The sequence below is a fragment of the Paecilomyces variotii genome (assembly GCF_004022145.1).
Source record: "Paecilomyces variotii strain CBS 101075 chromosome Unknown C8Q69scaffold_1, whole genome shotgun sequence".
NCBI classification, from domain to species: Eukaryota; Fungi; Ascomycota; class Eurotiomycetes; order Eurotiales; family Thermoascaceae; genus Paecilomyces; species Paecilomyces variotii.
In genome coordinates this window covers 4181511-4195963 of record NW_021167140.1, presented here as the reverse complement: position 1 = coordinate 4195963, position 14453 = coordinate 4181511, and the positions used below count along the sequence as shown (strand labels likewise).

At 46.1% G+C, this 14453-nt stretch overlaps 4 protein-coding genes across 4 annotated transcripts; 3 read left to right on the top strand and 1 right to left on the bottom strand.

The window, feature by feature from the left end:
* Positions 1-442: 442 nt before the first annotated feature.
* C8Q69DRAFT_484760 (casein kinase I isoform epsilon) lies at positions 443-1972 on the top strand (the record flags this gene model as incomplete). The annotated part of the gene is made up of 4 exons (XM_028631787.1): positions 443-454; positions 591-663; positions 732-1752; positions 1882-1972. 4 exons carry the CDS (start codon positions 443-445, stop codon positions 1970-1972), a joined length of 1197 nt encoding a protein of 398 aa, XP_028489817.1.
* A 1883-nt stretch (positions 1973-3855) lies between these two features.
* On the top strand, positions 3856-5159 carry C8Q69DRAFT_49575 (hypothetical protein). The gene is made up of 3 exons (XM_028632239.1): positions 3856-4103; positions 4171-4448; positions 4531-5159. Exons 1-3 carry the CDS (start codon positions 3993-3995, stop codon positions 5048-5050), a joined length of 909 nt encoding a protein of 302 aa, XP_028489816.1. The 5' UTR covers positions 3856-3992; the 3' UTR covers positions 5051-5159.
* Positions 5160-7248: 2089 nt separating this feature from the next.
* Positions 7249-8239, bottom strand: C8Q69DRAFT_484758 (Phosducin family protein; the record flags this gene model as incomplete). The annotated part of the gene is made up of 4 exons (XM_028631786.1): positions 7249-7400; positions 7488-7843; positions 7906-8088; positions 8187-8239. The coding sequence occupies 4 exons, from the start codon at positions 8237-8239 to the stop codon at positions 7249-7251; spliced, it is 744 nt and encodes a 247-aa protein (XP_028489815.1).
* A 134-nt stretch (positions 8240-8373) lies between these two features.
* C8Q69DRAFT_453882 (putative coatomer subunit gamma) lies at positions 8374-12307 on the top strand. The gene is made up of 6 exons (XM_028629665.1): positions 8374-8836; positions 8929-9239; positions 9299-10265; positions 10317-10664; positions 10717-11538; positions 11615-12307. The coding sequence occupies exons 1-6, from the start codon at positions 8761-8763 to the stop codon at positions 11845-11847; spliced, it is 2757 nt and encodes a 918-aa protein (XP_028489814.1). The 5' UTR covers positions 8374-8760; the 3' UTR covers positions 11848-12307.
* Positions 12308-14453: the final 2146 nt, after the last annotated feature.

The window sequence follows — 14453 nt, the reverse complement described above, 5'->3', positions numbered from 1 at the left end:
CACCTTGACAAAAGCACCCCCCCCTGTCACAACAGTTAACCTCTACAAGGTTCGTCGGTCCTCCCTCCAGTGTACTCTGGTCTGCTTCTTCGTCTCTTCTGCTACTCATATCCACCTGGTTCTGGAGTTGTATGGGTTCTTGTGTCGGTGGGGAATCACCAATTATTGTACTTGGCGGATGGCCTGGGTCCCCATATCGTGTCGGTACAAGCACTGACAACCGGACTGTGACTTGGGGTGCACTCAGGTCACTGGATGCACGCGGAACGTTTTTTTGGCACCCCATATAAAATCTTCAACATCTGGACATCGTCTCTTTGGTCTCCTGGACTTCTGCTGACTCTGTTTTCTCCGTTATGCAGGTTCTGAAACACATTACCCCCTTTTTTTAAAAAACAAAAAATCAGCTCTCCGCGGCGGCTAGCTGTGTCCTCTTACTACAATGACGACAATGGTTAGTTGGAGACCCCTCACTGGAAGAGCTGTGGATGGAAAATACTTATCGAAGATCATGGCCTACCGCATCTGCTTCTGGGATTGCTTATCGGCTCTTCTTCCATGGGATAGTCCAACTGACTCGACGTCTCTAGGATCTCCGTGTCGGCAACAAGTACCGCATTGGCCGCAAGATCGGTAGCGGCAGTTTCGGTGATATTTATCTGGGTATGTGGATTCTTGGATGTGTTGGTTGTGTCGTTGGTTGTGTTATGATGGACTGACCAGGTCTATAGGCACCAACATCATCTCCGGTGAGGAGATTGCCATCAAGCTCGAGAGTGTCAAGGCCAAGCACCCCCAGCTTGAATATGAAGCCCGCGTCTACAAGTCTCTCGCTGGCGGTGTTGGTATTCCGTTCGTCCGCTGGTTCGGTACTGAATGTGACTACAATGCTATGGTCATCGATCTTCTCGGTCCTTCCCTCGAGGATCTGTTCAACTTCTGCAACCGCAAATTCTCCCTGAAGACCGTCCTCCTCCTGGCTGACCAGCTCATCTCTCGGATTGAGTACATCCATGCCAAGTCTTTCATCCACCGTGATATCAAGCCCGACAACTTCCTCATGGGAATTGGCAAGCGCGGAAACCAGGTCAACGTGATCGACTTCGGTCTTGCCAAGAAGTACCGTGACCCAAAGACTCACTTCCACATTCCTTACCGCGAGAACAAGAACTTGACTGGTACTGCCCGTTATGCCAGTATCAACACCCATCTTGGTGTCGAGCAGTCCCGTCGTGACGACATGGAGTCTCTGGGCTATGTGATGCTGTACTTCTGCCGTGGCTCCCTTCCCTGGCAGGGACTGAAGGCTGCTACCAAGAAGCAGAAGTACGACCGCATCATGGAGAAGAAGATGACCACCCCCACTGAGCTTCTCTGCCGTGGATTCCCCAACGAATTCGCCATTTACCTCAACTACACCCGGTCTCTGCGCTTCGACGACAAGCCCGACTACTCCTACTTGCGGAAGATCTTCCGGGATCTTTTTGTCCGCGAGTCGTTCCAGTACGACTACGTCTTTGACTGGACTGTCTACAAGTACCAGAAGAATGCCGCCATGATTGTTGACGCCAACAACAAGAAGGAGAAGGAGGCCGAGGATGCGCAACGCCGTCCTGCGGTCAACGCTGCTCCCAACCAGGCTCCTGTGGCTAAGCAGCCGGGTGCTGTCTCCGGCCCCAGGCGCAAGGTCCTGCCCAGTGGCACCATGGACACTCCAGACACCAATCGTGCTGTGGGAGGGAGTGACAGGATGTGAGTATCTGCAACCTAGGTTCCGTGTAGGGAACTCCTCTCCTCTACGTTTGGTGTTTTGAGTCACGCTGGGCGTTTTGAGGATCTCTGGTTCAAGAATCTGACTAATCTCATAGTCTTCGGCGTTAGGCTTCGTTCTGCTTCAAAGGGTGCTGCTGCAGGTACTTATGCAACTCACCGTTCGAAGCGGGATGATGGTGCTGGTGCTCAGTGGTACTAATAGTCTGGTGCTGGCGGCGAGGCTCTACTATTGTAGGATTCGTGGCTCCCTGCTACTGTCATCCTGAACCTGGAAGTCTGAAACCCTGTGGTGCTGGTGTCGTAATGCCGAACGCAGCAGAACCATCGGACTTCTCTACCCTGGAACTCTGTCTCCATTTTTTATGCCGTCTCTTCTTTTTAGCCGTCCAGCCTGTTTTCGATCATTTCCGATCTTGGCCGTTCTCGAACCGTGGATTACCATCGCCTGCTCGCGCACCCGTCCTCTACTATACTGGTGGGGATCGATCGCCTAGTGGCTTGATTTTGTGCCGGGCTTTGCGTTGTTTTCCATAATCGACTGACTACATTTAATCACCCAGCAGTTGATGCGTGTTTCGAGGCGCTTCAACCATGGCTATCATGTGTCAACCTTCTGGCAAGTTCTTTCGGATCAAACCGTGATCGCTGGGAAATACCCCCAGTGCAACGGCCAGAAGGGAGACCAAGGAGATCGAATGGAGCTTGCGTGTCATGGGAACGAAATGTTAATCACTGATTTACTGTCTCGTCCCTGGCTGCAGATTCCTCGGGTTGATTCCCTTGCCAATCGTTTGGACTTCGTTGACCCCTTACAACACGTTTTTTTCTCGTGTTAGCATGCAGTTATTTCTTTTGTTTTTTTGTGTGTATCGATTGACGCGGCAATGGTGTGGATGTGGACGGAAAACGAATACGGGGCGCGGAGTGGATGCGGGCGGAGATCGATTGTTTACCTTGGCCAGTCGCTCAATCAATTGCTACTATTTCGGAAAGCTTGATTGACGCAAGGATTTATATGGCCGTGGGGGCAATCGGGCTCTTGTCGCTCTCTCTTGTGCTTGGGTACCTGGCGGAGGAAAGTGGCTAGGGTCGCGTCCGGGGTGGTATTGCGTCAAATTGCATGATATTCGCGTTGTTTCTTAATGTTGAATGTTTATCTCGCCCCTTTTTATGAAGGCAGGTCAGCCTGGGAAGTAGGTTTCCGTCCTGAGGACGGGTTCACTATCACGTCTCGGGAGATCGCCTTCGCGCCGTTTCTCTAATTAGTAGTTGTTCTCTGCAAGATAAACACAGATTCTCTCCCGTCCAATTTTCCATTGAGCTGATCCTTGAACCAATATCTCGTAGGTTGACCCTCACTGTGTAGCGGGTAGTGAAAAATAACGGCCTCGGCGCTTCGTGCATGCATAGATAGTTTGTTCCTCTTGGGGTAGGTAACTTATGGATTACAAGAAAGATGCTAGCATCGTGATCGCCTCGATCTACTCACGTATCGGGACAAGGGGGAGATTTCTAAATGATCGTCATCGATGGGATAGTGCATTTTTCTAAGATAACTAGATGATGGAAATGTCAGTGCGATCTCCACTAGCCGTATATTATTACAGTATTACTAGTAATAATAGTAATAGCACACCTGGTCCCAAATTCATCTAGAGTAAATATTCATTCTGGAAGCTGGGTAGGTGATTGATGTTATATGATCCTTAGGTGGGATTGGATATTATGAGAACAATCTTGACCTTCAAGCCCCAAGGTCTATGATCTAGTACCAGAGTCGACGATGATGCCATGCCTTCGTACAGAGGCGGTGAGCCGTTGTTGCTTTGCTGGATCGCATCTATATTTCTTGCCTTTATAGTACTCGTCGTTAGACTCTCCGCAACTTAACCTTCTTTCGATTCCCGGGCGTGGAAAACGAAAATCTCTATAGATAAGGCTCATTCTAGAACCTAGAGTACCATAAATAATGGTAGACTCGTCAACCCTACGCCGTAACTCCGTTGAGTGGCGATCGTTCCCCCACTATATCCGGCTGGACCCCAAGCTTATTCCGTCTCCCGCTCTTCTTCAGCCCCACGACGGTGCAGCCCGCGTCCATCTCCGCTCAACGTCTCTTAGATTCTCACTGTCCATCAACATCGCTCCTGAGATTGTCAGAGCCAAGAGTCTTTATTGTCAGAGTCATAGCCTCGAAGGAGGTCCTTCAAGTGCATACAATGGACTACTCCTATTACACAACGCCTCATCAGTCCTTCGCTCCGTTTGGGCTCTCAACGCCTCAGCCACCGAACACTCAAACAGAGAACTTCAGGGGCGCACCTCATTCAGTAAGACTCTCTCATCCATCGCCAGTTCTTCCTTCACGTAAGGCTCGTTACTGACACGTCTCTCCAGGATCACTTCAATCCACCTCCTCCATACGATCCCTTTGCCGACTCCTTTCGCTTTGACCCGAATACCCTGATCGGGCCCGTTCCACCCCATTCTCCGCCAGATTCTTTCTCGAAGAATTCAAGTACGAGCAACGATTTTCCGGCGGATCCTTCCCAGCAGACTTCCCCCGAGACGGGCGAAGACGCGATCGGAGAACACAATGCCGGCCGGAGTAGCAGTGAGGAGAAGGAGTCATTGACTCCAGCTCAGAGTAGGAGAAAGGCGCAAAATCGAGCCGCGTATGTCGCGATGATTTCATGTGAACCTTTGCGATGAATAAAAATAGACACACACAAAACTGACCGATGATTTCATTTGCAGTCAACGAGCGTTTCGTGAGAGGAAAGAACGCCACGTCCGCGAACTGGAACAGAAGCTCAACGACCTAGAGCAAGCATCCACCACCTTACATGCGGATAATGAGCGTCTCAAGCGTGAACTGGCTAAATACGCCACTGAAAATGAGATCCTACGTGCTACTGCCCACTCCGGTCTGGGCTCGAACAATGGCCGTGGACCCCAAGAAGCCACGACTACTGGTCCGATGCAGTTTTCCCCTACGGACTTCTACTCCAGTGTTCTAAAAGAAGGAGAGCCAAGTCCCGTCCACCGGATAACCGTCAGTGAGGAGACGGGTGAGAGACTCTTGGATGCTGGCGCCACCTGGGACCTGATCCAGCAGCACGAAATGTTTAAACGGGGTCTAGTGGACATTGGTGTTGTCTGCGAGAGACTCAGGGGTGTCGCACGCTGCGATGGTCAGGGTCCCGTCTTTGAAGAATCTCGCATACGGAAGGCCATCGAGGAGAGTGTCGCAGGTGGCAGCGACGAATTGATCTGAAAAACAGCATGGAGCTGGTCATACAGGGGAGGATTCCTCATATTTCCTTTTTTTTTTTACGCTCACATATCTTATCCGGTGCTCGGGGCTTTTTTTCTTTCCTACTACTGTTTGAATTTTCTGTCGAATTTGGGATCAATATCGGCAATTTACCGTTATGGGACGAGGTATGATGGGACATGTCTGGAGTCATTGGAGCCTGTGTGGGATGAGTAGCAATGGTACTAAACTACTCTCTGCGATGTTTACGGGGTCATTCAGTTCTTCCGAATAATGTGGTCTGGTTTCTCTCTGGGTTTATTACTTCTTATTGCCTTCCCATCCTTTTGTGTTTATTCGACACCATCTATATATATATATATATATATATACATATGCAAATCCCAGAAAAGGGGTGGAGCCGTGGACTTAGTCCTGCCCTCAATGGGCAGTGTCAGATTGGATATCCAGGAGCAAAAAGGATCTTTTTCTCTCTCTCATTTACTTTTCTTTCCATGACTGTCTATATCTATAGCATCTCTCTTTTTTCAGTATATTACTTCATCAGTTGAAGTTAAATCAGTTAAATAACTGTATCATTTACTTTTCTTGCTCCCGGTTCTCGGTTTACGAGCCATGTATGTATGTACCTTACTTAGATTACCTGTAGATGCCACAACCTTCTGCAGCCGCTTTGATACTGTCGGCGTACAAAGCAAACGCCAGGTGATCTGCAATTATCTGTTATACAACGTTCCTGTATGGAATTGGATCGAACCTACTGGATTCTTTGTATGCTAGAGATAAATATGGGATTAAATCCCCCTTAGACCTAGAGTTAAGCAAGCAATTCAAATCCTGCTTCCGTGCTGTTTAGGATTTGATAGGTTATGAGCCCGGAGATTTATGTCTGAGTACTCTGGTATTTGATTAAGACTAAGACCTTTGTTGAAGCACGTTAAATATTATCCTTATTTGTTGCTGTACCTCTGTTACTTTGTGAGCAACATCCTTAACCCAACGGCTAAGATAGCCAGACGAGCGGCTAAGAGTGCTATGCTATGAAAAGCCAATATCAACCATCCTTGTACGAATTAGTTGCGCGAAGATGCTAAAGGATCTAAGAGATCGACGATCGACGATAAAAGATGAGCACCAGAGATTAACTGATAGATATTAATGACGCAAGTCAGCTATATTGAGGTATGGCTATTTACGAAGGATTAGAGTTATCCACAAAGGATCAGAGTTATCTATAAAAGATTAGAGTTAGGGCGAATGCTACGGACTAGGCGGTCGGATAGAGATTGTTAGAATGGACTTATATGTAATAAGGATAAAAGGCTTCATATTCAATTTGGGGTTGAGTGAATTTGAAGATAGGTTTTTGGACGAGGCAGACTGGGCTAAGCCGGATAGCTTCAGATTTTCCTATTTTGGAAAGATTATTGGGCCGGCCAGATGATTGCCAGCTTAAGGGGGTGTGTTGGTGTATAAAGCAAACGCTAGGTGATCTGCAATTATTTGTTACACAACGTTTCTGTATGGAATTGGATCGAACCTACTGGATTCTTTGTATGCTAGAGATAAATATGGGATCAAATCCCCCCTAGACCTAGAGTCAAGCAAGCAATTCAAATCCTGCTTCTGTGCTGTTTAGGATTCGACAGATACTTTCTAGATTTGTCGTTACGTCGCCATCCTAACCCGCTTGATTTGACGCTGTTAAGGCCCTATTCGAATTATCTTGTCTGAACACAGTTTAGATTAGAAGGCCCAATATGAGTTTTCTACATTCTTGATATTATGAAAGATTTGGTTTCTTTTTTTTCTCTCATTTTCCATACTTGATCATGCTGTTCCGCCGTCACCTCCACTGATAAAGGGGATGGCGATTGGGGAATAATGCAACTATTGTACATGTATGTACCGCGTTCTCCACGGGGTCACGTAAAGAGAAAAGCAGGAGGCCAATGCAGTACACATTGGGCTTGTCATTCCAGATATAGAATCGATCCTGATGAGGACACGACTCTTTATGCCCAGCGATTTCAGACACAGGATGGAAAACTGATGCGGGCGATCCTGATACGCTTTTTTCTTCTATGAGGAGGTTGTGTTCTAAACCCACGTGAGGGAGTTTTCTTTTTCTTTTACTTCTTTTTTTTTTTGCTGCGTTTTTTCTTTCTTTTTTTGTTGGAGTTATTGAACCTTGGCGCTCAGTCCCAGTCGTCATCGTCATCGCTATTGTTGTTGTTGTTGGTGACCTTGGGTCGGCGGGAGCCTTCATCATCTGTGGAATCGGACCGCTTCCGTAGACGAGTATCATTCTCTTTGACAGCGCCGATTTCTACAAGGACTTTCTCCAAGTCTGCATAAAAACGGTCAGTTGTTAGCGTATTTCCCCAATACGTATTCAGGAGATGAAAACCACAAGAAGAGGCCAAGATGAACCCACCTTCAATCTTAGTCCTAGGACCATTCAATTCCCTCAACGTCACGAATTGTCGTCTAATTTCGCCATCCTTGTAAACCAAGATCGTAGGCGTGTTCCTCTCGGGATACCCTTCAATACACATATCCGCACGGATCTCGCAGAACTTTATATCCCCGAACTTGGCTGCGAGTTGTCGCCAGAGCTCTGATAATACGCGCGACTCCACATTTCCTGATGAGGAGGTGAGGTGGACGAGAACGAAGGCTTTGGATGACTCGTCTGTGACTTCTCGGGCATAATCCACTTTCTGGAGAGGGTAAACTTGGTTGTAGATGCTGGCTTGTTGGAGCGTGGATAGTTCTGCGAGCCGCTTGTTTCTGGGGTAGTTGTTAGAAGGGGAGAAGGGGGAAATGGTCTGATGGATGGATGGGAGTCGTACCGGTATTGTGTGAGGAATTCTTCATCTTCTTCGTCTTCGAGGTCTGCGAGCTCGTCTAGATCCTTGTCTTCCAGTCGGTTCTCGTACTCTCTCTGCCGCGCTTCGAGAATCGCTTGCTCGATGATCGGGGTGGGGGAAGGAGGCTTCTCGGGGATAATGCCATGTTTTCTGAGAATGTCATTCCTGGAGAGGAAAAGATTAGGTACCGTTCGAAGTTGTGGAGTTACCCCAAATAAGGATGATATATCATGAGCGCGGGGAAGTGGGATGATGGCATTTACCATTCCGTGTCTGCGTTGGGGTCATCAACGGGCACCTCGACGGGCATGTCCATTGCGGCTGGATTCATGATGATTCCGTGATGAAAATACTCAGTACCTTGTCAAGTTAATTCCGAGCAGATAACTGTTTATTTCGCAGAATTATCATTAACTTGTAGTCCTTCTTAGTTACCAGTACAGCATCCGATGCTCGATGTTTGCAATGTTTGTCGGGCCACCGTGGCTGATGCGCCCACAACAGACCCGGGAAGGACAACTGGAGATCTGGCGGACAAGCTGGACTATCTACTACCACCGTCGAGCATCCAGAAGTCCTCGGGGTGTTGCTTGCAGTCTGACCATTGGATGCGACTGGTCCGTGATTCATTCTTCATATACTACTTATTCTTCTGCGTCTGGCCGCGAATGATGAAGGCGCGGTAGTCTCGTTATTACACCGCCCGCTCTTACTTACTATCCGCCCTTATTGATCCCCGGAGTCTCAACCTCGCGGGTGTCAGTTCACACTCCCTTTCGCGCTCTACTTACGCCACCCCCCGGTTCTGAGCCGCTGTGAACTCAGCAGGCAGTCACAATGAGTTACGTTAAGAAGGACGAGGATGCAGATCAGGTCATGATCAAGCTAGATCGGACCTCTGTATTCCAGGATGGTACGTTCACTTTCTCCTGAGATCGGGGTGGTGCTGGAAGTTGGTCAGATCCTCCCTCCAGCCCGCGGAGAGCTGACTTGTCCTCCGTCCAGCACGATTGTTCAATTCCTCTCCCATATCGCCGCGAAAATGCCGCACTCTATTAACGAAGATCGGTGTCCTCTTGTTCACCGGGGAGCAATTCTCCGTGAACGAGGCCACGACGCTCTTTTTCGGTATCTCGAAGCTATTTCAGAATAAGGACCCCTCCTTGCGACAGATGGTGTACTTGATCCTGAAGGAATTGGCGAATACCGCGGAAGATGTGATCATGTCAACGAGTATTATCATGAAGGACACCGCAGTGGGCAGTGATGTGCTCTACCGCGCCAATGCCATCAGAGCGCTCTGTCGCATCATCGACGTAAGCTTTTCCATCTGCTCGTACAGATGACAATGCAAACTGACGCCGGAGATACCTAGGCTACGACCGTCCAAGGCATTGAGAGACTTATTAAGACTGCCATTGTCGACAAGAATCCTTCCGTCTCGTCAGCAGCCCTGGTCTCCTCCTACCACCTTCTCCCGATTGCTCGCGACGTGGTCCGAAGATGGCAGAGCGAAACACAAGAAGCGGCTTCGTCGTCCAAGCAGTCAACCGGTTTCCTCGGATTCGGAGGTGGCGGGGCCTCTCACGCGATTTCCCAGGCGAACTACATGACCCAATACCATGCCATTGGTCTCCTGTACCAGATGCGAGCGCACGACCGGATGGCCTTGGTGAAGATGGTTCAGCAATATGGTGGGGCTGGCGCGGTGAAGAGTCCCGCGGCTGTTGTGCTGCTCGTACGACTGGCTGCGAAGTTGGCTGAGGAGGACCCAAGTCTGAGGAAGCCCATGGTGCAGATGCTGGACGGCTGGCTGCGACACAAGCACGAGATGGTCAACTTCGAGGCTGCCAAGGCTATCTGCGATCTCAGAGATGTCACGGACGCGGAGGCCTCCCAAGCCGTCCATGTCCTCCAGCTCTTCCTTTCTTCGCCTCGGAACATCACCAAGTTCGCTGCCATCCGTATCCTCCACAACTTTGCCTCTTTCAAGCCGCATGTTGTGAACCAATGTAACCCCGATATCGAAGCGCTCATCTCCAGCAGCAACCGTTCGATAGCCACCTTTGCGATTACCACGCTTCTTAAGACCGGCAATGAAGCTAGTGTAGACCGCCTGATGAAGCAAATCTCTGGCTTCATGGCTGATACTACGGACGAATTCAAGATTACAATTGTTGAGGCTATTCGAACGCTGTGCCTCAAGTTCCCCAGCAAGCAGGCTGGCATGCTGTCCTTCCTGAGCGGTATTCTCCGGGACGAGGGTGGTTATGAATTCAAGAGAAGTGTGGTTGAGAGCATGTTCGATCTTATTAAATTCGTTCCTGAAAGCAAGGAAGATGGTATGTCGAAGAAGTCCTCGAAGCGTTGCCCTATATGCTAACCACAAGCAGCTCTCACTCACCTGTGCGAGTTTATCGAGGACTGTGAGTTCACCAAGCTCTCCGTCAGAATCCTGCACCTTCTCGGTGTGGAGGGCCCCAAGACGTCTCACCCCACCAAGTATATCCGGTATATCTATAACAGGGTGGTTCTGGAAAACGCTCTGGTTCGGGCTGCCGCCGTTACAGCGCTCGCCAAGTTTGGCGTTGGACAGAAGGACCCTGAGGTCAAGAGAAGCGTGTCTGTCCTTCTTACGAGATGTTTGGATGATACCGATGATGAGGTCCGTGATCGTGCTGCGCTCAACCTCAGGTTGATGAGCGAGGAGGATGAAATCGCGGAGAAATTTATCAAGAACGGTAAGTCACTGCCTCGTTCGCTGTCTTGGTGGCAGAAAGCTAACGGGCTTAGACTCTATGTACTCCCTGTCTACTTTCGAGCACCAGCTGGTCATGTATGTGACTGCAACGGATAAGGAAACGTTCGCCAAGGCATTCGATCTAGCCACGATCCCGGTCGTGTCGCACGAGCAGGCCCTGGCAGAAGAAAGGACGAAGAAGCTCACGACCGCGACCCCTACCCTCAAGGCTCCCTCCGCTGGTCCCCCGAAGAAGGCCCAGGGTGCCGTCGACGGAGCCGCCTCGGCGGCCGCAGCGACTCAGAAGTACGCGGAGCAACTCATCCTCATCCCAGAGCTCAAGGAATATGGAACATTGCTCAAGTCGTCTTCTCCCGTCGAGCTTACCGAGAGCGAGACCGAGTATGTTGTCAGCGCGGTCAAGCACATCTTCAAGGAGCATGTCGTCTTACAGTATGACATCAAGAACACCCTTCCTGACACTGTCTTGGAGGATGTTTCAGTCGTCGCAACGCCATCTGAGGAAGACGAGGTGTTGGAGGAGGACTTCATTGTTCCTCTGCCGAAGCTCGCCACCAATGAGCCAGGCGTCGTTTATGTCGCATTTAAGAAGCTGGGCGGCGAGCACAGCTTCCCCGTTACGTCCTTTACGAACGTTCTGAAGTTTACGAGCAAGGAAATCGACCCAACCACCGGTGAACCGGAGGAGAGTGGATATGAAGACGAATACCAGGTCGAAGACCTCGAGCTGACGGGCAGCGACTATGTCATCCCTGCCTTTGCTGGAAGCTTTGACCACGTGTGGGAGCAGACCGGTGCCAACGGAGAAGAGGCTAGTGAGACTCTACAACTGGGTAACGTCAAGGGAATTTCTGGTAAGTCAAGAAGCTTTCATTCTTCCAGGGATAGCAGCAGTTCCTGGGATTCAAACTTTGGAGCTAACTCGTCCAGATGCTACCGAGCAGCTCATCCAGACGCTGTCGCTGCAGCCACTCGAGGGAACCGATGTGGCTCTTAGCAACACCACCCACACTCTCAAGCTTTACGGAAAGACCGTCTCGGGAGGCAGAGTTGCTGCCCTCGTCAAGATGGCTTACTCTGCTAGAACTGGTGTCACGACCAAGGTCACCGTCAGGGCTGAAGAGGAGGGTGTTGCGGCCACTGTTGTCGCCTCTGTTGCTTAAATTTGTTTGAATATTGGAGGGTCCTTTTGTCTCCCATGTTTATGGGTGAACTACACGAAACTCGGTTGAAATATGTGGTCCCTCGTGTCGAGAGGTTATTTTTCCCCCTCGCTCGCGATGATGATGTTCGAGAAAAATTCTTATCTGACTACGAGGGGTGTTTATTGAATGTGGACTTCAATACTAGACATCCCGCCCCGCGTGATCTTATTCCCTTCTGGTCCTCGTAATGGTGAGCGCGGTGTGGTAGGATCTGATTTGCCGGTCCTCTGGTTCTCTGTTTTTCTGGTTTGTCGTTCCAGGAAATGAGCAGGACTCTCAGCTCCTGCGGCCATTTTGTCCTGGTTTAGCAAGATATCGCAGTAGAAATCTAAGTGTTATTAGGATTACAATCATGTTTACATTAACTGCTTCTATATTACTATATTAGAAATGAAACTCTATGTGCTCTCTATACAGAGAAAGTATTGTTGTTCCTTATGTCTTTTATGCTTCTTTCGTGTATTACTTAACCTCTCGGTACAGATACAAGTCTGCAACAATGCCGGCTGATATTGCATTACGCGAGTTAGTAGGCAAGAGAACTCTTCTCAAATAAAGATAGGCCCTCTCATTCAATATCTTCTTTGTTAGATAAAGACTCTTAATGTTAATATCACTAGTTTAAAAATCTCGGCGGGCAGAGCCTGAAATTTTAACCTGTGAAAGTTTTAGAAGATTTATCTGCTGAACTCTATAGAGGTAGTAACTTAGGGTACTTTTCATTTTTATTTTTTTTTTTTTTTTCAAATAACTATACTTATATGCTAGATAATAGTATTCATATTACTTAGGGCTATAACTAGCAATATGCTTGCTAAATTCTTTAAGGTCCTAAAATAAGGATAAAGGTACTAGTGTAAACATTTTTGCAGTATTAACTCCTTAGGTAAAAGCTATATAATGTTAAGGTATAGGCTTCTTGCAGGCAGTTGAATCAATAGAATTAAGAGATTAATACTTAGGCTAGCTATAAGGTTCTCTATCTATAGGTAACAAGCATGCTAATACAGGCAGGCTTAATAAATAGCTGAAAACAGGAAAATATCTACACGATAACTATGCAACTGGAACTCCTAGTGTTACGGCGCTGACACAGCGCTGACCCAGCAAGGAGACAGAGAGAGGAATCTGCCGGCAGAACATCTAACCGCCTGCGCTATTTAGAAGCGGTTAAGAAATAAAAAATCCTATAAATAAAAGAATTAGGATTCCTTTTCTGAATTTTTTTCTTTTTTTTTTTTAGCTTAAAGTTCTCTATTATACTGCTATATTAGATTAAAAGCTTTAATAAATCTAATTTAGTCTGCTTAAGCATAATATTACTTTAAGCTTATTCTATTTATCTTATTTTATTTTACTTTTAAGGTTTTTTATTTAAGTATAATTTACTGCTTATAAAACTTATCTATCTTAATTAATAAAATATTAGAACTAAATTAGGCCTTTACTATAGCAAAGCCTATTAATAAATCTAAATATTTTAAGAATAATTTTAAAGACTATAGTAAGAAGCCTAAATAGCCTAAATAAAAACTAAAAAAAAGAACTAATAATTAATATATTTTATATTACTAGAATAATAAGCTAGTAGAACTCTTTTAAGATAAGTTTTAGAAATTCTTTAAAGAGGATCCTAATAAAACTTAGAATATATAGTATTATACTGCTACTACCTTTTTAAAGAAGATTAATAATTTAAAATATATTAAATATATAAATAAATGTGTAATTAACTATAATTATAATCTCGCCTAATAGCTTTATTAAAAGAAATATTATATAATAAAAGCAGAATAATAAGCTATAAAACTTATATATAAATAAGAAGACTATAAGGAGGCTATTATAAATATAATCTTTTATCTTAAATAAGAAGAGATTTTAAGACCTGGAGGCGACTAGCCTTAATATTTTATTAAGTTATTAGACCCGCCTCTGCTAATTAATAAAAAAAACCCTAAGTTTAATAATTAGCTATTGCAGATTAAAAATAAGCTAAGAATAAATGCTAACTATTATAAAAGTAACTACTTTTATATTATATATATTTAAAGCTACTTAGGTAAAAAGGCTATAGCTTATATATCTTTAAGATTTTATAAAAACTTAAGCCTCCCCTTTCAGATAGCTAAAGAGATATTTAACTATTTTTAAGCTATATTCTATAACCTGAATTATTAATAGAATGCGAAACGCCAGTTTACTAACCTATATATAAAGATATATTAAAAATATAATAATTTCCTTGCAGAGTATTACGAATAAGGGCTACTATACTCGATATTATAGACTTACTAAGACCTAGGATAGAGGACGCAGAATAATAAGATAATTAAATCTATATATAATAGTTAGATTAGCTAAGTTATAGATAGAGCTATTAAGACTAAGTTATTTAAATAACTTAGTAGACTAGATAGATAAATAAAAACCCCCTAAAGAAATAGAAGTTAAATAGATTAGCAATTTATTCTAATTACCCCTAAACTAAACCTTTAACTCTACTATATATAGATTGCTACTTGCCTGTATTTTAACCTCTTATCTTATATTCTATTTAACTA

What these genes read in the sequence shown, in the direction of transcription:
- C8Q69DRAFT_49575 (XM_028632239.1), top strand. Translation starts at nt 3,993, where the DNA reads ATGGACTACTCCTATTACACAACGCCTCATCAGTCCTTCGCTCCGTTT. An exon ending in TCAGGGGCGCACCTCATTCA is followed by an intron (nt 4,104 to 4,170) that starts GTAAGACTCTCT and finishes ACGTCTCTCCAG; the next exon opens with GATCACTTCAATCCACCTCC. An exon ending in AAGGCGCAAAATCGAGCCGC is followed by an intron (nt 4,449 to 4,530) that starts GTATGTCGCGAT and finishes TTTCATTTGCAG; the next exon opens with TCAACGAGCGTTTCGTGAGA.
- C8Q69DRAFT_453882 (XM_028629665.1), top strand. Translation starts at nt 8,761, where the DNA reads ATGAGTTACGTTAAGAAGGACGAGGATGCAGATCAGGTCATGATCAAG. An exon ending in CGCTCTGTCGCATCATCGAC is followed by an intron (nt 9,240 to 9,298) that starts GTAAGCTTTTCC and finishes GGAGATACCTAG; the next exon opens with GCTACGACCGTCCAAGGCAT. An exon ending in TAACGTCAAGGGAATTTCTG is followed by an intron (nt 11,539 to 11,614) that starts GTAAGTCAAGAA and finishes TAACTCGTCCAG; the next exon opens with ATGCTACCGAGCAGCTCATC.